Consider the following 20,111-nt stretch of genomic DNA (forward strand, 5'->3'; position numbering starts at 1 on the left):
ACAGGGTATTGAGTTAAAGCAATGCAATCACCTGTAAACTGGTATAGTGAAATATTCTACAGTGGATCTAAATAATGGGGTGGAGCGGCAGCGTAGTGCACTGCCGCTTTGAACCCGACTACCTGGTTTCGATTCCTGGCTAAAACTTACAGTAGCAGATATATGGACTAGCTTTGGGCCTCCCCTAGGTCAACTCAGCCTTACATATGGGTATCTGGTGCCATTTTTAAACATCCGCACTGGGGCGACAAAGACATTTCAGGATGTTATTGGCCACACCACGACCCTCATTTCCAATAGAGGCTCTGCATTTAACATAATACTGTACCTGTTAATAGGTTAATAAGGCATGGTGAGAGAGAGAGCAACCAAAACAACGGGTTTACCTGAGGGTTAGACATGTTAACATGCAAGTCGGATTTCATGTTGCTAGGCTCCGTAGTTGTATAAACAGACTCCGCAGGGTTCAATGTGCTTTATTTATCATGGGTCATGGGTCAGTGGCATGGTTGGTGTGGTTGACTAACACAAGTCTCCTGCCTCCGCGGGGTCAATGTGCTTGACTATGGATCAACCGAAGGGTTAGTGTAGTTGACTCCCAATGGGTCAACCCTGGATCAGTGTGGTTGACACATAATGGTTCATCCTAGGTTTGGTGCGGTTGACTTCCAATGGGTCAAACCTAGCTCAGTGTAGTTGACTTCCAATGGGTCAACCCTGCTTCAGTGTGCTTGGGTCTTACAGTGGCTCACGTGGAAGGTCAGGGGGGAGGGGTTCGTGCCTGTGGGGTTCGTCTCACAGCGCCCTCTGCCGGCCCAGCGTCCTCGGGCCCAGGCAGGAGACCCCTACAGTCCCCGAGCCGGGGCTTTCTGGACGACGAAACCTCCCCTCCCTCCTTCCTTCCTCCATTTTTTAAACTAACGCCGCGCTTTGAGGGCGGAAAAAAAGACAACCCCGAGATACGCAGCCAATCTCAATTTGTTGAGTAGGGGAAAGAAAGTGAACTCGCGAAGACAACATCGAAAAAAGTACACGCGTAGAAAAATAAATCGTTCGCAATCATATATAAGACGTAACAAATAAAATAAAAAGTTACTGCGATCGTCATGGACAGGATTTGAACCTGTGCGGGGAGACCCCATTGGATTTCGAGTCCAACGCCTTAACCACTCGGCCACCATGACACACAAGGAAAACAGCAGTGGAAGCTCCTTTTGAGCGTGGCCACCGATGGCCGGGGGGAGGGCCTCATGTTGGCACCAGAAGGAAATAATTCGTTTGGTGGGTGATACTGCTGCTACGTTGACGAGTCCTGCACAAGCACAACAATTACAAACCCTACAACAACACTGTGGCCTCAAAAGGCCATGACAACATGTATAACCGACGCTGTTGCTCATGGGGAATTCGCTGCTGCTCTTGCCGATTTGGTTGGCTTCTCCACTGCTGGATGGGTTCTCAGGAATTCTGACGGGGCGACGACCTTCCCCGCTTGCCCAGCTCAACTCTGGGGCTCTGTCAGTGGCAGTCGTGACTTGTCAGGGAGCTCTCCGTCCTCGAGTAACTCCAGCAGTCACCAAATGAATCCGTGTTGCAATCATTCGCTTACATTTTTTACATACAATGGGCTTTCACGACCGACGTTAAATGGTTCATAATGTATTCAGGGTTCGATCGTCGTGTAGGTGCGTCATTGTTTATCTGTAACCCTTCACCACCCGACAGAGTCGAATCAAGTTGTCTCGCGAGTTTCGTTCACCCAAAATTAACTAATTATGAATAACAAATTAGCCTCGTTTTAGAGAATATAATCGTGCTTTCAATTGTAGTTGGTGTGTAATGAGACGGTTTTTAAATAACTGAACCCGTCTTATTACAGCCTGGGCACCCATCCACGGACCAAATAAAATCTCATTCGACGTGTCATGGGTCACGCCAATCTCGAGAATCTCTATCAATCCGACTTATTTTGACCTTCCATGCACTCCTTTTGATTCAATTGAGGAGACCCCATAACCTGATAGGGTCACACTGAGGGCTCATTACTTGAGCGCGCGCATAAATCCAGTTCATTTTAGCATTTAAAAAAATCATGCTCGCAACTACTTTGGCTAGTGAGTTGATTTTTAGATAATTAAAATGCATATGTAATATATTACAAATGATTGATTTGCATATTTTAATTCATTTTAACGGATCAAGATGTGGCTAATGGATAGTTGGGAGGGGGTGGTTGGGAATTTGAAATTTGTCCGGGAAGGATGTGGAACTCACCTAATGCTGCACAAAACCATTGTCACTTTCTGGGAAATATAATTTGTGGCCACAGAGAAAGGATCTCGTAAACACTACTTCCCACCTTATACCACGGAAAGCGGATGTTTTTGTATCTGTAGCCCTTTTAACAGGATGTGACCCAAATACAAATTCGATTTTGTAGACAAAACATTTTGGGTAAAAGTAATAACTTTTATTTGGCCACTAGAGGGCTGTCTCAACATACAATCCTCATGCTTGCTTCAATAATTCTGTACTACTCGCAGCCCACACGTCATCTGGACGTGTTCGTTCGTCCGTCCCTCCAGCCAGTCAGTATGATATAGTATGTTGGTGCTCAATGTAGCAAAATAACATTCAAGGGAAACTATATTGCCATTTGAATGCCCTGTCCAAGTTGATTGAGAAAGGTTATCGCAAAGAGCATTTCAGGACTAATCTATATTTTGACCTAAAACTTTTGTGACTGCAGGAATTAATATTCTTGGTTCTTTCGGTAAAGTCACTTAAGAATTCATAAAACTATCCTGGAAAAAGTGGTCTTCATAAAACACATCCCATTTAAAATTAGTATTTCTAAAATAAAATCTGCAGGGATTTCCCCTGAGACCGAATGATGTATATTGCAAATGCTGCCCTGCTCTATGAATTAATCAAACGCATACAGTTTAGGGGCAGTAGCTGGATTTCATGTTTCTCGCGAGGAATAATAATCTGCTTGGCCAAATATACTATTCTATACTTAAAATTCTATTGAAGTCCTTGACATTGCCAGATTACACGAGAGACTTCATGTGCAATTATCACATTGCCATTGCATTTCAATTCTCACTAATTTTTCCAAACTAAGTTACAACAAGCAGTCATGCAAGCATATGCATGACTGCTCCAAATTATGATCTTCCCATCAATAATTTAACGAGAACTGCGGTGGTGGCCCAGGCATGATGTGTTGTACATTCAGTATTTGATTTGTTTTACTATTTTATTTCCGACTACCTTATGGTGTGTTTGTGAGTGGTGCTCTTAGGACGTTTGTGACACGGAAAGTAGTCTCACTGGATCAAGTGGAAGGGCAACACGTTCTATTTACAAATGTACCAATGCATGCTGTTGCACTCCATGCAAGCTGCTGCACTCAGAGTAATGCAGTATAAATCACTATAAAAGTGCAGTTAACCAGTTAACCACCATCCATGATGGATATGCCACAGGCAGACCCATCAAATTCATAAAAGCAAGGAGTTTTTGTTTTCCTTTTTGGCAGAATTTATTCTTGCATTATTAACTGCAGTATTTAAAAACAAGTTGAATATAAAACAACAAGTGTTTTAATCGAAGCTAAAAAAAACTCAAACATAGAAGTATTCAGTTATTGTAATTGGAAAAAAACCACATGAACATAGAGGAATTACTGGAGTTTAAAGCTTATCAAATAAAACATGCCGCAAGCAGCACGTCAGGTAAATAAAAAAATATCCAGACATTTTAATGCTCATTTGTATGAACAAGCCCACCAATCGCCTGAGAGCTGACTGAATCATTCATAAGAAGCAAATCCAGCAAAGTTTATCATGAATTGTGTGGATTGATAAACACAGACTGACCGGGAGGTGAGTGGACATATTTGTGAAAACAAGCTATGCTAATGTACATCACATTTACGTGCAAAGCCAGTCAGTCTATACTGGATACACTAAACGCAGTGATATAGTACATTTAAAATAAAATTATCAATGGTATATATTTTGTCATAATTAATATTTATGCCAGTGTCAATCAGCAATATAGCCGCATTTTCGATGCTTCTTAATCACTTGTTATGACAGACAAAACACTTTTCGGTGTAATCTGGAAGATAATCAAAAAATATAACCACAGGCAAGTCGAAAATAGAATACGGTAAGTAGATTATATTGTTCAGATGTTTAGAAACCCGTGCTATATCAAACTTACGTACACTGATACAGCTGTTGTCTAAGTTGTTAAATAGATGTACCGCTACATAAATGTACACCCATGGCCATACACCCTGAAGCAGACAATATATTACACAGTACAAGCCATATTTCTCTACATCTTAAGTTCTCTTTTCATCAGAAATTATTTACCGTTTTAAAACAGACGCCACACTTCATCATTATCAGAACCCACATTTACAGACACATCAGCTGGGCTCACACGTCTGATGAAAAATATCAATGAAGTTAGTGCAGAGATTTTTCTTACATTGTATAGAAGTACATTTTTACAAGGCAATATTGTGTATACGTACAACTGAAAGTGCACCATTTATGCCTACAATCCATTAGCAATAATATATCTAAGAATAAGCCTTGGAATTTAGTTTAAAACTCATTTGCCATCGACAGATGTATAAACATTGCTTCTAAATATGCTCTAATAACATACCCAGAAATTACATAATACCATATTACACTGCTGTATATCATGTACAAACCTTTAAATGATGCAAGGGACTTATTGAAAAGTACTAATGCCCAACATTAAATTACAGTTCAATAAAAATTAAGTAAAAAAAACAATAGGTACATCAGAGGATGCGTAAAATGTGGTAAGCCCAATAGGAATACATTAGTGGCGATTCAAAAGCGTCAGAGTGGTGTGATTTTAATCACAAAGGCACAATTTTTCAAGTGTAAGCAAACAAGCATGCTGAAGTCTGACATTGAGTTTTCAGCAAAAGGCAAAGGTAGTGGATTCTTGCATGGGAGACTGTTAATAGGTCTATTATTCGAGTGCTGCTTTTGGACAATAAAATCCAATGTATGGCCGGCCAATGACACTCTTTGCCTAGCTACATTGCTATGCTTTGCACAGTTTACACTCCTAAGCATTTGTGGACGTAGACTTTTTAAAATACGCTTTACATATATAAGGCTAAGTTAAGGAAGCATGGGCTATCCTGACTAAATATGTGAATGAATATCTTATCATGAGAGCGAGTGTCAAGACGGAGATGTCGTGGATGTTATGTTAGAATCCTGGCGTCTAAACATTATGTACACAAAACCTGCCATTAAGAACTATTGTAACTATTGCATATGCAAATCAGTGTGAAATTAGTCATCTGCATGAGTTTACCACTCACACTAAACAGTAATACACATATGTCAAAGTGTTTTCATGAGCGAATTTCCATCATGCTGGGATTCCCAGGTTAAGGGTCCTTCCGAAGCTTTCAAAAAGTTACTCAAGAAAATCACATAACAAGACATCCCTCAGTTTTTGGAATAAACAACTGCCTGTAGAGTGGGGTCAGGGTAAGGCTGGAATGGGTGGTATGATGTGACGCTACATTTCCTCCTCACAAATGAAGCCCTTGATCGACATACACATTTTAATCGCAGTCAATTTTACTTTATAAACGTAGTAATGTTTCAGTCGTTGCAGTGGAGCTGTGCCATTTTAAGCCAACCTTGTTTTACTGGTTTTAGAAGCATGTTTTGTGAGTGGTCAATATTTGGCCAGTGCACTTGGCGACTGTACAGTCCAGCACACAAATACAATTCGGAAAGTGCACGGGTTTAGTCCGATGGCTACCCCAGGCATCGCAAATAGAAGATGACAGCACGAGGCGAGTGTTGTGCACAGCGGAAGTGGCGGATGGTGGGAGGGTTGGGTGGGGACACGATCAAGGATAGGGCTGGGTGTTCTTTGGTCTTCGGGGAGAGGGTGGAGCGAGTGTGTGCCTCCATGCTTCTCTCAGGAAGCTGGGGAAGAGGAGGATCAAGTCCTGGCCGGGTGTCTCCGGCTACACGGGCACGGTGACCTCCAGCGTGTGGTTCTTGCGCTTGCACACGGGCAGGCTGCCGTTGCGCTGCGTGGCGGTGGCGAAATTCACGTTCACACTCTCCTCGCGGAAATGCACCGGAAACCTTCACGGATCAACAGGGAAGAGGAAAATGAAAACCTCACGACCTTCAAGAGCGGTCTTGCACTCGCTTTTTTAAAATGCACAATGTTGTGAGGACTTACAATTCAATCTAATTGGTTCATTACAAGCAGTAGCATAACTTGCGTTGGGACCCCCTTCACAACCACCATGAGACACGTCTTCAAAAGGATTTGGGTCCCACCTGACCAACTGCCACACCCACTGAGCTGATAAGGAGGTTACGCCACTGATTACAAACATTTCACTGCAGTAACATTGCTGCTTAATGCGCTGCGGACATCTGCTAGCATGTCAAAGACACAAAAGTATCGGTTGTGGCACATGCGTGTGTGAGTACGCATGCAAATATGTGCAGTGGTGGTGCTGCACCATTAGGAGCCCTGAGCAGAAGTTATTTCTGGGGGACTGCCCCTTTCAATTTATACAATCCAAATGAGATGACGTAGGAGATATATATTTTAATTGTTAATTAGTTTGTCATGCTTATAAGGATTTGAAATTTAAATCATATTTGATGCACAAATTTTGTTGTTTTAATGAATCCCGGGGCCCTTCGAGCAGTTTTCTTGGGTTGCTTATGCCCAGCGCAGCCACTGGGTATGGGGGTGCGTGTGTGCGTGTGCGCTGCTTACGCGTTGCAGACGTTCAGCGGTAGCTGCTGGTGCGTGGTCTCCAGCACGGTGCGGTGCAGCTTGGTGAGGAGCTCAACCACGTGCTCGCTCATGAACACAAAGTCCCCCTTCCCTGCCGCTGACGTGCCCTGGCCAAGCCACAACAATGCATGTCCCCCCCATTGGCGGTCATCGTTTCCGAACGACACAGCAACTTGAAACACCTTGTGCCAAACCACTGCCTCAACTGTGCGGCATGAAAAACAACACCAGGTGCTATGGTTTGCATGTTTTATTCAAAGCATATCCTTGGCTTTCAAGTACATTCTGTTGTAAATTTCATGGTCAGCCAGTCTGTTTTGTATTTTAATTTTTTGTATTATTTTCAACCTTTATTGTTGCTAGGGTAAATTTTAGATGGAAGGCATCTAATAATGCATACATTTATAACTGAAAACTAACATGTGCATAAAATCATGCTTGTACTAATCAATTATATTCAATTAATATATGCTGCACGTAGTTGATTCATGTGACCTTTGCAGCCACGAGAGGGGCTAGCTACATTTATCAATGTACATTATTTTAATCGATCTTTCAATTTAATCGGGACCACCAGGGGAGCAATGTTACAAGAATATTAGGAGGTGATTACATTTCATGGCATGTAGCACATGTGAGCTGTATTAATGATGTCCGATGTCTCAACACACAACACTGGAGCTCAGCTTTTGCCTCTCAGCAGCTGTGCACCAAGCCCAGCGGACACCCAACTACACGTGAGTGCCACATCTCACCTAGATGCGGACTACAGGCACGCCGTGGCAGGGCCAGATTAAGGTTCTTGTAGGTCCTAGGCACTTCTGTTTCGTCGGCTTTCAGTAATAACTTTCGACAGTTGGTACTGCCCATGTTACTACCGCCACTGTCACTCGCTTGTTTTAGGCGTACTTTATCCAGCCGCTAGACAGATATCATTACTGATACGTTCATTATTTAGTCTGTGCCCTAATTCGATGGGAGCGCGCTGTGTGCCGCAGATGAGCAGATTTAATTTTAAATTGAGAAAAACAAGGTAAGCTTAAAAATATTTGGAGCGAAAATTTCTTCAACAATTTTTTGACTGATTATCATATCGAATGAAACAGCTTTAAAAAGGATGACGTTCATTTTCATCGATAACAAATGCAATGTTCTGACAGGACGACCGCATGGCGAGCGCCATATTGCTTTACTTTTGTTGAAGCTTAAATATTTGTTTGGCTATTATTTTAGGTGTACTATGCCTGACTTACGAGTCAACGACTTGTTACCACTGCAAAGAAATTTCAACGAACAGTCATATAAATATATTTATTGAAGAAGATATATTGGTAAAAATTTGTATCATACAAACAAAAAAAATGGTCACATTGTTTTTCCTCTGCCCTTTAGTTTCCGTAGGCCCTAGGCCCAGTGCCTACTGTACACAGTGCCTACTGTGCCTATTGGATAATATGGCCCTGCGCCACGGCAGATGAGGCTAATGCGCGTGTGTGTGTGATCGACGAGGGGTACCTGCTTGACGTGCAGCACGAAGACTCCGTCGGACAGAGCGCTGGTGGACAGGCCATCCACGTCGGCCAGCGACACGAGCGCCTTCATCTGCGCTGTCTTGTGGTCAGCCAGCAGCAGGCTGGTCTTGGTGAGTAATAGGATGCGGACTGCCACCTGCAAGAAACACACGTGGCACACGTGTCTACTACACAAGCACCCTGTCTGAGCAACCTTCTCGCTCACTCTGGGCTTCGTGAAGGAGAAAGTTTTCATCTCTTTGCATGTGGTCACTGCGTAACAATGCCAGATGCTAATGAGGCAAGGCTTTGTGAAATTATGCAGATGTCTTACTGTCTGAAACAAACACCTGTCGGATAAGAGGTGGCCAGCAGATGGTGCTTTAGAAAGTAGGTTGCTGACCAATCTGTATGAATTTTAAATGATATACCCTTCTCAGCATTGGTGTGTTTTTTTCCAGTGACTTCAGTTTTCTCCCGCATAAAATACAGGGTGATATATTTATAAATAGCCACTAAAATAATAGAGGGGGAAATAACATTAGTATGCAAAACCTCCTCATGTCTCCCACCAATCTCAATGCACTTGTTAACTATTTAACACTCTCCTGATACACTTTGTTAAACACAGCGGGTCTGATTTCATCACGATCCATGGGCAGATAGCCCATAGGTGTTCACTGCACATTTCGTAATTTGTTTCCACTTTCCTTTGGCTAAATATGCTCAAGTAGTGCACATCTTTCAGGCACCAATCTCTTATGTCAATTGAGCCATTTTCTGTTAGGTCTGATTTGCTTCCAAGATTAAATGATGCATAAGCTGAGGTCATTGATATCTCAGTGGGGTATCTATAAATATCTCACCAAGTACTCCCTCAGGATTTGGCCCAGCATCCTGGATTAATACTGGACTCTTGGACTTAAAAATGCCAATGTGGCATACTCCATTGTGTAAATAACAGAGATGGGACATTTGTTCAATGTGTGGTGATGACAAGGAAGTTATGCGTGAGTCTCTCAGCCGCTTCGAAAACCTCAAGATGCCTGTGGATGCTTGAGCCCACCTTGCCATTGGCACGGTTGACCTTGTGCAGAGCCTCCGAGTAAAGCAGTTTGTCCTGCACAGATCCTAGTAGCTTCTCGTGCCGAGGCCCCATACCTTCTGGGAGGTACAGCCCTTTGAACAGCTGCCCAACCCTGCAATAGATACAAAGACAATATATTCCATGTTAGGATAGGTGCTTTTAGTGAGCACCTTTGAAGGCTGGCACAACACACGAGGGTGTGGGTGGCCAACACCGTGTCCAGCCATCTTTGTCTCCCCAGTGTTGCTATTTACACACACCACCAGGTACTCGTGTATAAGGCTGAGTCGACCTAGTGGAGGTCCAGTTCAGATATTCGTTACTGTTAATGGTCGTGAGTGGGAATCGAACTTGAATCACCGGATTAGTAGCGCAGAGCACTAACCACCATGCTACCGCTGCAATATGTGCACACGCAGACACAATGATATGTTTGTATGGACAGAGGAGGCTTGCAAGATCCAGTGGCTTGATTTGTGTGTTTAGAATGTTCGTGAAAGAATTTTAGAATTAAGGGGGAGATGCACAGGACCGGGTAAGGTTGCAGAGTCACTCACACGGAGTGGGGGGTTGTGTTGTTTTTTTTGGAGGGGGTGGGGGTATGTTTAGTGAGTGACTCCTCACGTCTGTGGATAGAGCTCCTTCTTGTAACGGAACAGCTCACTGGCATAGAGCTTCTCCTCCAGAATGCCCTTCTGGGTTTCGGTGAGCTGCGAGCGATACACCTTGCACTGCGTTGTCACCACAGGAAAAGATTGTTACACGCACATACAAATACAAAGACACATCAAAGACAACCCCCCCACCCCCGCCAAGAATAGTCTAGATAGGCTGCTGGGGAAAGTGATGTTAGCGAGCGCACACATGAACATGTATCTCCTCAATTACAATGAAATATACAAATATGGGACATATGCGTCAATCACACCCATGCAGGAATTAACAGTTTTCACACATTATAAACATTATTTTGCCAGTTGGTGTTAAATGCTTCAATTGCATAAATATTGTCAGTGAGACTAAAATAACCAAAGAGCCCAACAATTGCTGGAGCCTCGACTTATTAAACAATATATAAACAGTGTAAAGCTCTCCTTGACTACAGCTCAACTACATGTGATGAAGATGGTCCCTGCCTGGCAGTTGGTGACGTCACTTGATAGCCGGCACTATTCACAGACTCGACTGAAGGCGTTGCCACACACAGCAGCAGCCTTTGTCCGTTACCCATATCGCAAACTCCACATCCCTGACTCCATACAAGCCACCTACATGTGGTTCAGAGGTCGCAACCGGTACCCAGGTACGGGTACGGGTACGGGTACCCGTTTGCGACCTTGGTGCGGCTGGGTACGGGTAGGCCGTGAGTCACTGGTGAGTAACCGTTTGTCACTCATTTCGGGTAGGGTACGGGTAGGGAACGGGTACCCGTACCCGGTCGGGTACGGGTACGGGTACCCATTTGTGACCCTGGTGCGGCCGGGTACGGGTACAGGTAAGGAATCAAAACCCGTTTGCAACCTCTGATGTGGTTGCCACCTATACAGGCTTTCTCTTGATTGTCCTGGTTTTGAGGTAGTCATCCAGGGAAATCTGTAAGTCTTCCTGGGACGTTAAAAGTCGTAATAATATACCACTAAAGTCAATGCACTTCCGTGTAGTTCTCCCCTCTTATGTGATTGAGAGATATGTTTCTTCCCATGATACGTCCTGATCCTTGTACCTCAACAGGTGGCAACCCTCGTCCTGTAGTGTAATCACTCACCCGCCACAGGTGGTGCAAGCGACGCAGGTGCGCGTGCGTGGGTTCCAGGAAGCGTTTGGGAGGGTCCGGCCAGCTTTGGTCTATGGGGGACATGGAAGGCAGGGCAGCCTTCAGATCCAGGAAGTACCTAGACAGCTGTAGGGGAGAGAGGAAGTTTCACGCTTGGATGTGCAATCGGTGACCAAGCAGGATAATGCTGCAAACAATCCGCCCACAGATTGTAAATAAGCCTCTGGGGACCTCATCATAAAATCGATTTACTTTAATGGATTCTGGGCCGATCACATTAACATTTCCTGACATAAGAGCCCTTCTTGGCCCAAGAGGCACCATTAACCCTTTGTCTGTCTACCTAGGGGATCAGACCTCAAGTTATAAAGGTGATAGCACATTATTCTGACTTGGAATTTAGCCCACGATCAATATAAGACTATGATAGAGCGATAAAGGCAACTCTCAATTATCCACGGTAATGGGGGAGGGCTGGCCCGTATAAAATAAAAACAATCAAGGCACATTTTAATAAGGCTATGAAAACACATTTATTGTTTACCTAGTTCAAATGGGGATTAAGACAAAGAATGTGCACCGCCGTTTTGATTGATTCTTACAGTAATTGGTTTTCTTGCCGACATGTTTTCAGTCAAATGGGCACTGTATCTCTGACTCTCATCAACTGAGGAACAACTAACATTTAAACCAGCACACGCATGAAGATGCTTCATTTATGTTTCAACATGCAAGGTTCATCGGAAAGCCGGATAATCGAGATATTACTGTGTACTGCAATGATGTGCACAGCATTACCGTCAGCCATACAAGTGATACAACAGCAACTTTTTATAAAATATCAGAAGAGTACAAACGTTGCTACTCGGCCTATATAGACCAGGAGCCCAGCATCTGTGTCCTGTTCACCTGGTATACTCGGGGATCAAACCTAGAGGGTATAAAACATGGGAACACTGCACTCACGACGGTACCATCTGTGCGGTTTAACACTTACTATTCCCTGCATGGTGAAGTTGCTGATCTTCTTGGCCGCATTGGCTCGGAAAAACTTCCGGTACTCCTTACGCACCTGCACAGACAGCAAGGTGAATCAGTTACCACTCGGTGTCCCGGTAAATTGTGTTACGATGCAGACATTCACTCAAATCTGACCGTATAAGCGGACCCAATGTAGCTGCACATGATTTGCCTCAAGAGCCTCGTGTTTAGCGTTCGCCAGCCCTCACCTGGTAGCCTCTCCAGCCAGCTGCGATTGTGGTGACCGAGTCCTTGCATTTCTTCTCGTGCTTCAACTGTCTGAGAAGTTGTCTCGCCTTAGGTGAAGAAGAGCCATTTATGAAGTGTCGTCATTATTATCATTCTAACCACCACCATCACTGTTTTATTCGTGATGACTACCCCTAAAATCATCATCATGCTTATCATCATCGTTATCACCATTGGTATCATCAGATGTATTTTGAAATATATCTTAACATTTCCAGAATGCAAATCACATTAATTCTAAACATCTGAGGCCTAATAGCAACTATAAGGAGCTAAATATAGTTTAAGCACCACACATATAACAGAACCACGGGTGTGGTTCAGTTATATGGGACCTGTCATATCATGCTCATTCATGTGCTGCATCATCATCGGTATTTCCATCTCACAACTATGATAAGATAATTCAGCAGCATGCAGACAGGTGGACAAACAGTGAGAACCCCCCCCCCCCCCCACATGCATGCACACACATGGAACCAGCGACATCAAGTCTCACCTTTGTCCCGCGGGCGAACGAGGCGATGGTGGTGGCCGCCTGCTTTTGCTGCTGGTACCGCTTGTGTTGCTGTGAGACGCGCACACACCCACCACAAGAACATGGCGCATTGCACGTTGGATACATTACAAAGTGAATCCTCTTCACTGGATTAAATCAGGTCGACGCAGGCTGCATCATGTTGGCAATTTCAACAGCCAAGACATATGTAATTGTTCAGCACAGAGTTTTGAAAAAATAGATACAACTGCTCAACTCGAGCTAATCATACTTTGATACTTGCATTGCCTTTGTACTGTTCGCCTTTTGGCGTTCTCTGGTCTAACACCGGTGTGACAGGGCCAATCAGTTTCAAAGACAATGCATATATTATTAGAGCATGTTTGTTTGCATGATTTGCCACAAATGTGTGATTGATACAGACTTGATGCCTCGTAATAGGGATTTATTTGGTGTTTGAACATCTTAACACCTGTTTTATTGCCAGAAAGGGTAAAGCTTTTTTCCCCCATAATTTTTATACTGGCAAAAAGGTACCATTGATAGAGCACAGAGTTGTCAAGAGTCAACTGAGCCATGCGCTCGTCACGTACCTATAGAGCATGGCTATGGAAAACAGTGTCACTCTAACCAGCAGGAGGCCATGAGCTTTCATTATCACATGTCCACACTACAGGCCATGAATAAGTCCATTTGTATTTGAATGTTGCATAGGTCAAAGTATGGTAATGGGCAGCAAGACAATTCCCCACCAACGCTATATTTGACTGTCCTGGTTGAGCACAAAGGGAACTTTATTTGAGGTTTTCCACCGATAAAGAAAATACCAGCTGTCGCCCATTGTGTTGGTCTAAATGTACCGAGCAAGTGAAGTTGACAGTGACTGGTACGGCTGTAACAATTTACCCCCTCGCGACTCGATGAACTGTCGAAAATTAACAGAATAATCTATTCCATATCAAACATTGCCGTGAATACGGGAACCCGTTACAGTATACACAAAACATACGAACGGGAAAAAAAGGAATTGTTTCTTAACGCACAATTCCACAAATGTATTGTAAGCTTCGGAGTCAATGTCGATTAATCAATGCAAGTTTACACCCCGAATTGACTGAGGCTTCAACACTTTCACTATTACACCCCTAGGTGTCGCCCTGTCAAGCGCCGTGCAAAGTGGTGGTGGGTGCTGGTCCATTGGGGGCAATAAATAAATAATTTGTTTGTCTCACGGCCCCCACGCCCAATCCTATGAACTCAAATTGAGATGACGCTAGAGATATAGACAAGGGATAGAGGTGTGTGGTGAGATGGGAGAAGTTTATGCAAAAAAGTAGAGTTTCAGTGAGATGCAAGGGTTTATACCCTGGGTATAAATATAGCGAAATGATGGATGGTTATAATAGACTCAATTATATTAAACTACTTTCTATTGTGTTATTAGCGGAGCTTAATTCATGACTTGATATTCGTCTCCAATGCTGCTAGGCTGGCTTGGAGTAAGGATGATTCGTGGGAGACACTTTGACTACAGTACAAGGTACCCCTATCCATAATAATCTTATATTATTGCACCCTATATATCGATAGGGGGAGTTTGACTTCTATATTTGGGAGGCAGGGGTTCACTTTATCCCTCGCATTAGGAATCGCAGGTGCATATAATTAATTAATGTTTTGTCTTAATTGTAAACTTCTGAAAATAAATCAATAAAGGTGTCTAGTTTGGGGAGGGCATTGACCCCACCCCGTGACCCCCCCCCCCGTCCCTGCAAACTACGCCCATGTATGTATCTATAATCATAGGAGAACGAAATAAAGTATAATGAGAATCAAGTGAGGCGCAATGGATGTGGTGTGCTAAAATAATTCCTAGAACAGCATTCCAGACTGCTCCAGATTAAATGAAGCAATAGCTCATTAGAATGGCTCGCTTTCTACCTTTAATGGCCTCTGAATTAGAGTTGATTTTGGATACACCCCGATCAAATATTTTTTATCTGATTTTGGATCCCCCTGAGCTACTTGGGCCCCCCTATGCTTTTTAGTTAGGGTTTGTCATGCCTAGATGCACTGCAAGCCGTGCGACAGGACGGAACTCACGTAGTATCCCCGGTAACGGCTGGAGATGACGATCTGGCTGCTCCGCATGAGGAGGTAGCGCGTACGGCAGCGCCAGCCACGGAACATCTTCTGGATAAGTGTGGCCAGGTCCTCCATCCTCCGCTTGCGCGCATCCTCAAGCGCAAAAAGCTGCCGTGCACAAGGAAGCAAACACACACATACACGTGCATAGAAAAACATCAGCCATCATTCGCCAGTAAGTGACGGGGATGTCACCACAGCGCTGATGCCAGGCTAGGTGCACTTTAGGCCATGTGAAGTGTTGAAAGCTCATCGGCAGGAGGTCATGGGACAGACCCAGGTATTAAAGATTGAGTCAGATAACTACATGGCACACAATAGCTCCTTCCTGAACGAAATTCATCTAACAATACAGTAACATTTAACAAAGCCCATCAAATTCATGAACCACTATTCTCGAAACGCCCCTGCATTGACACAAGAGCGTCTGCCACCTTTAATTATGAATCCTCTTAATTTGTATTTCATTCCTAAAAATACTCAGGAATGTTTATTACACGTGATTGGTGGGAACAGCTTGAGTTACATAATTGTGACTTAGAGTGTGTCTGTGTGTGAGGAGGCAGCTGCAATTAATGTTTGGGAGAGTCGTATAACAAAGACAGCAGAACGAGATTTCACCAAAAAAACTCAATAAACTCACGAAGGTTTCTGCAAAATGCAGATATATTTGAATACAATGACAGACCTTATTATAGACGCGGCCTGTGCCACTAGTTGTGGTAGACTGGCATATTTCGAGATGCAGCCATGTATAGGGTTGCCATGGTAAGGCGATACTCTAAATATATCGTACTGTAAAGGCTCCACGGCAATGACATCATCCGTTTTGTAAAGTATTGATGTCATCATCATAGTTGGTCTATTTTTCATATTTCATGTCTTGCCAAAATACTTATGAAGTAACAAGAACAAAATACAGTTGTAAATAAATTGTTTGCAAATTGGTGCTGGACTAAATTATGGCATGGTGGTTATGTGACCTCATCATTCTTGTAAATCATCTAAATATTGAATTATTTATCTGTAGCTGATGGTAGTGCATTATAAGCATGATAAACTGTGCTGCTGTGATTATTTAAATACGCTTGGCAGGCTTATGGGTTGAGTGAACTGTAGTTTAAGGACGTGTGGGTAATCTTAATTTTTACTGCTGCGTAGGTGTTTTCGATCGTGCCGCATTGTGTTTTCGGATTGTACCGCATGTTATTCCTGCAAACGGTTTCAGTACGTGCAGCAAAATGTCAGACAATGCCAAACAACACGCGATACAACCATAAAACACAAAGGAGAGCAATCCGTTTCGACACTGGAAGTACAGCGAAGTACAATTCAATTGTGAAGTATAATCACAATTATGTGAACCTGATATTGCGATAATCGTCAAATCTTGGAAATTATTTAGTACAGTAGAAATTATATCATGGAAACCCGAGTAATTTGCATCACAGTGTACTTTAAACAATACAATTATGCTTATTATTAATTACAGGATATCAAATGTGTAAATATCTCAATACAATGGATCATCATGTTCTCTATGAGATCATGTTTTAACTAACATTTGATCTTGTTCTGTACATGTAGGTGATATCTTTACAGTGACGTGTGTGTGGCATGTGCATACCGTGCGTGGGTTGCGGATAAACAGCTTTGTACGTCCGTAGGCAAACTCGTCATGTGGCACATGGCACTCTGTCAGCAGCGTCTCCACGCCGTCCCTGAACGGTACGCCAAGTATGACAGCAACAATGCACCAATGCGCACACTCCGCAAACACAGTTGCTGCAACAATTAGAAAACATTCAATTTCACCCCTTTGTCAAGCCACTGTTTAAATAATAATTTCCACTTATTATGTGCATTGCACAATGTCTCGTGGCGCCTTTGTTTGACTTCACCATCTTGATTACTATTGGTTGATCTAAGTGGGGCTGAGTACCGTTTCAGACATCACTTGTCACTGATGTTAGACATGGCAGGGACTCAAACTCGGGTTTTCTGGATTCACAGTGCATGAACCACTGCACTACCACTTTGCCAGGATCAATAATAATAGTTATTTATGTCCTCAGGAGAGTCTCACCGAGTCCCTGAAATTGTTGTCAGGAGGCTCAAGCATTCAGATGCTTGGCTAATGTCTTGATGCATAATTTGGAGTTCGAAGGATAAAACAGTATCCAGACCAACGCCATGTGTACCAGAGATAAACACAGAAACGGGCATCCATAAACTCTACTTGAGAAAATGAATACTGCCTATTGGCCACCTCTTAGCGCTGAAGATTGAGAGTTTCACGCATGTGGTTACACTCATGTGATTTGCCAACTTCGCCTCCGATGCATTGCCACGTGTGACACCACATGCTCAAGTGACGAAGAGATGTGTTTGAGAAATGAAAGAGGTAAGAAGGGGTAAGAAGATCAGTGGCACAATCGGACCTGGCATGGCCGTTCCAGTGGGGCCAGGTGCTGGGACACAGCATCTTGTAGCGCTGCAGGCAGGGGGCGTAGAGCTGACGGAAGGCGAATCCAGCACGACGCACACGGACGTTTTCCAGCAGCCCCAGGTAGCGCACCTGGTGCCCCACAAGCTCCGGGGTGAACAAGTTCGGAGACTTTTTGTCATTGGGTTTGATGCACCTGCACAAGGAGGAAAGTGTCCCAGGACACAGAGGATCCATCAGTGTCCTGTAATGCCGACATATCAGGTGTTTTGGCTTCACCAACAATCCCATCACCAGCCTAAGATCTTCCCCAGAGAAACTGATAAGCTCCTTACTTAACTTAAGGACCGCAGCTTAACTGAGAGATCCATCTACAGAACTTCCCTACATCACTGGAGGCATGGTGGTCCATCCATCAGCCGGACACTTCTCTGGCTCCATTCATTGATGCTCATGATGCTGGGATTGCACGTGCGTATGCTAGGGAGAGGGTTATGCATGACCCGCTGACCGGATATAGTTTGGGTTCTTGCTGAGAAGGTTCCGCATGAGGAATGCCACGGAGCTCTTGAGCTGGGTCCCGGCAGTTGGTGGCCGCTTGAGGTTGGGTCGTGCTGGATCTCCTTCCGGGAAGAGGCTGTGCACCAGCTCCTGCTGGGCCCCCCACATGGCCTGGGAGAGGTCCCGGAAAAGCAGGTCGTTGTTCTTGTCCACGAAGCCCTCCACGCGATATGTCACCTGCTCGACAATTTGGACATACACACACACACATCTTGCACATCGAAGTTTCCATAAGATGGCGGTATAGCAAAGAACTGAAGTGACCCCTGTGGAGTTTCATGTTTTACTCCCTCATACATGTGGGCTTTCTCCAGGTACTCCAGTTTCCTCCCACATGCCAAACACTCATGAATGGAATTGGCCAAACATTCCAACACAGGGGCTTTCCATAATTATTCTTGAGACGAAGTGAGGCTCTTCTGGGTAACTGAGGGGCATTGTTGTGAGTAGTGGGATGCTGCCATGATGTGATGGTGAGAACACTGAACTTACAATCCAGAGGTCACCAATTGTATTCCATCTCCTGAACAAATTGCCAAATTTAAATCCCCCGACCTCTGCCCACCCAGCAGTGTAACGAGGTACACCACAGTTAGTCGATCGTGTGGTGGAATAAAGTGCGAGTGCTTCCACCACCTACAAGATGTCTTGCCAGCGTGGAAGAGTAGGCCAAATACCTGCTGAGATGGCTTTTGTGATCTCCTAGAGGAGGCCCTTCCACCAGCAGTAGTGTGAGAAAGTAATTGCAGGGCTGCACTTTGACCTGCATATTAATCATTACGTCGGCCTGTCTGAATGCTAACGACACAAGTTGTCAGTATCGGGGGTCTAAGTGATTGGTAGGGGTGCGTGCTCACGATGCCGGCGTAGTGCTGCACACGGAAGCAGTCGTGCGGCAGCGACGTGTCGCTGAGGAAGCGTGCGTTGCTGCATAGGCGGCTCTGGAAGTGGGAGTGGTGCGCGCACACGGAGCCCAGCTTGTCCAGAAACGTCTGGTCCGACACGGAGCCCGGACGGAGACACTCCTCGTCCAGCATAGCCAGGATGCCTGTCTGGGGCTGGGGCGGCATGTCCATGCTCACAGCAGCAGCAATCACATCTGCGATTTACCACGAATGCTGCGTTCCCATGGAACCTAATTCGCGAAACTGACTTACAATGGGCCGTGGAATCTTAGCACGAGTGGCAACGAGATCACAACGGCGCTTGTTCCAGGCCAAGTAAACGATGAGGCCGTATGCAGCGACAAAGGCAAACTCACTCTTGGTCATGGAACAGACCCATGCGCCATGGGCTGACTAGTGGATGCACCACCTGGGCTCCCCCTTGTGCCAACTTGCTGTGTTTACTGAATCCACAATCTCTGTATTGTTAGACAAATGCACTTTTTCTCTACCACTGTGAGTAAATTTAGTTTTTTAAGCAGACAAGTTCAAAAGCAATAAATGAAATAATTCAATAACAAAACAAATGTATCCCTAGGCAGTGGACACATCAAATCAACAAACACGCATCAATTCATGTTGTCAGGAATAAAATATTCCCATGTTATGCGAATTACGTGCACATGTTACGTTCAGGCTATTGAAGTGAACAAATCTGTACAAATTAGAAATAAAGAGATCCAGAATTAAAAATAAAAACCAGACTGAGAACCTGTGCTTGAATATAAAAAAAACATGGCATGACTGGGGCGTGGTGGTAGTGGTGGTGAATGATTACACGCCTACTCGGCAGGGAACAAATGCACAGTGGCGCCATCCTAATAATCAGCTGGAATCCAGGAATTAAATCCGTAAGTAAAAAAAACCCATCATAACAGAAAAATAGTGCAGGCCGAAACACAAACATGGGTTTCTAACAACAAACAAAAACGTGTAAAAAGTACACAGCCTTTGTGCATTATGCTAAAACTATTGTCAGTTCCTGAAGACAACCATTGTGGTTGTCAGTTCCTGAAGACAACCTGT

General features: G+C 44.2%; 1 protein-coding gene and 1 non-coding gene across 2 annotated transcripts in view; both read right to left on the reverse strand.

Annotated features, from left to right (window-relative positions):
• Positions 1–1,102: 1,102 nt before the first annotated feature.
• TRNAS-CGA (transfer RNA serine (anticodon CGA)) lies at positions 1,103–1,184 on the reverse strand. The gene has a single exon. It is a non-coding gene; the product is annotated as a tRNA-Ser (tRNA).
• Positions 1,185–3,522: 2,338 nt separating this feature from the next.
• The window catches only part of LOC144943234 (unconventional myosin-Ib-like), an 80,991-nt gene continuing 64,402 nt past the window's right edge, over positions 3,523–20,111 (reverse strand). Inside the window, exons 16-29 of the mRNA XM_078870547.1 lie at positions 18,999–19,199; positions 18,092–18,318; positions 17,576–17,776; positions 16,762–16,855; positions 15,093–15,242; positions 12,990–13,058; positions 12,451–12,537; positions 12,219–12,293; positions 11,213–11,347; positions 10,072–10,178; positions 9,427–9,559; positions 8,365–8,517; positions 6,829–6,956; positions 3,523–6,176 (exon numbers count right to left, since the gene is read on the reverse strand). Of these exons, the coding sequence (XP_078726673.1) occupies positions 6,053–6,176; positions 6,829–6,956; positions 8,365–8,517; positions 9,427–9,559; positions 10,072–10,178; positions 11,213–11,347; positions 12,219–12,293; positions 12,451–12,537; positions 12,990–13,058; positions 15,093–15,242; positions 16,762–16,855; positions 17,576–17,776; positions 18,092–18,318; positions 18,999–19,199 (1,884 nt within the window). The 3' untranslated portion in view covers positions 3,523–6,052. The remainder of the gene's footprint in view (positions 6,177–6,828; positions 6,957–8,364; positions 8,518–9,426; positions 9,560–10,071; positions 10,179–11,212; positions 11,348–12,218; positions 12,294–12,450; positions 12,538–12,989; positions 13,059–15,092; positions 15,243–16,761; positions 16,856–17,575; positions 17,777–18,091; positions 18,319–18,998; positions 19,200–20,111) is intronic.

Source organism: Lampetra fluviatilis, chromosome 2, assembly GCF_964198595.1.
Source record: "Lampetra fluviatilis chromosome 2, kcLamFluv1.1, whole genome shotgun sequence".
NCBI lineage: Eukaryota > Metazoa > Chordata > Hyperoartia > Petromyzontiformes > Petromyzontidae > Lampetra > Lampetra fluviatilis.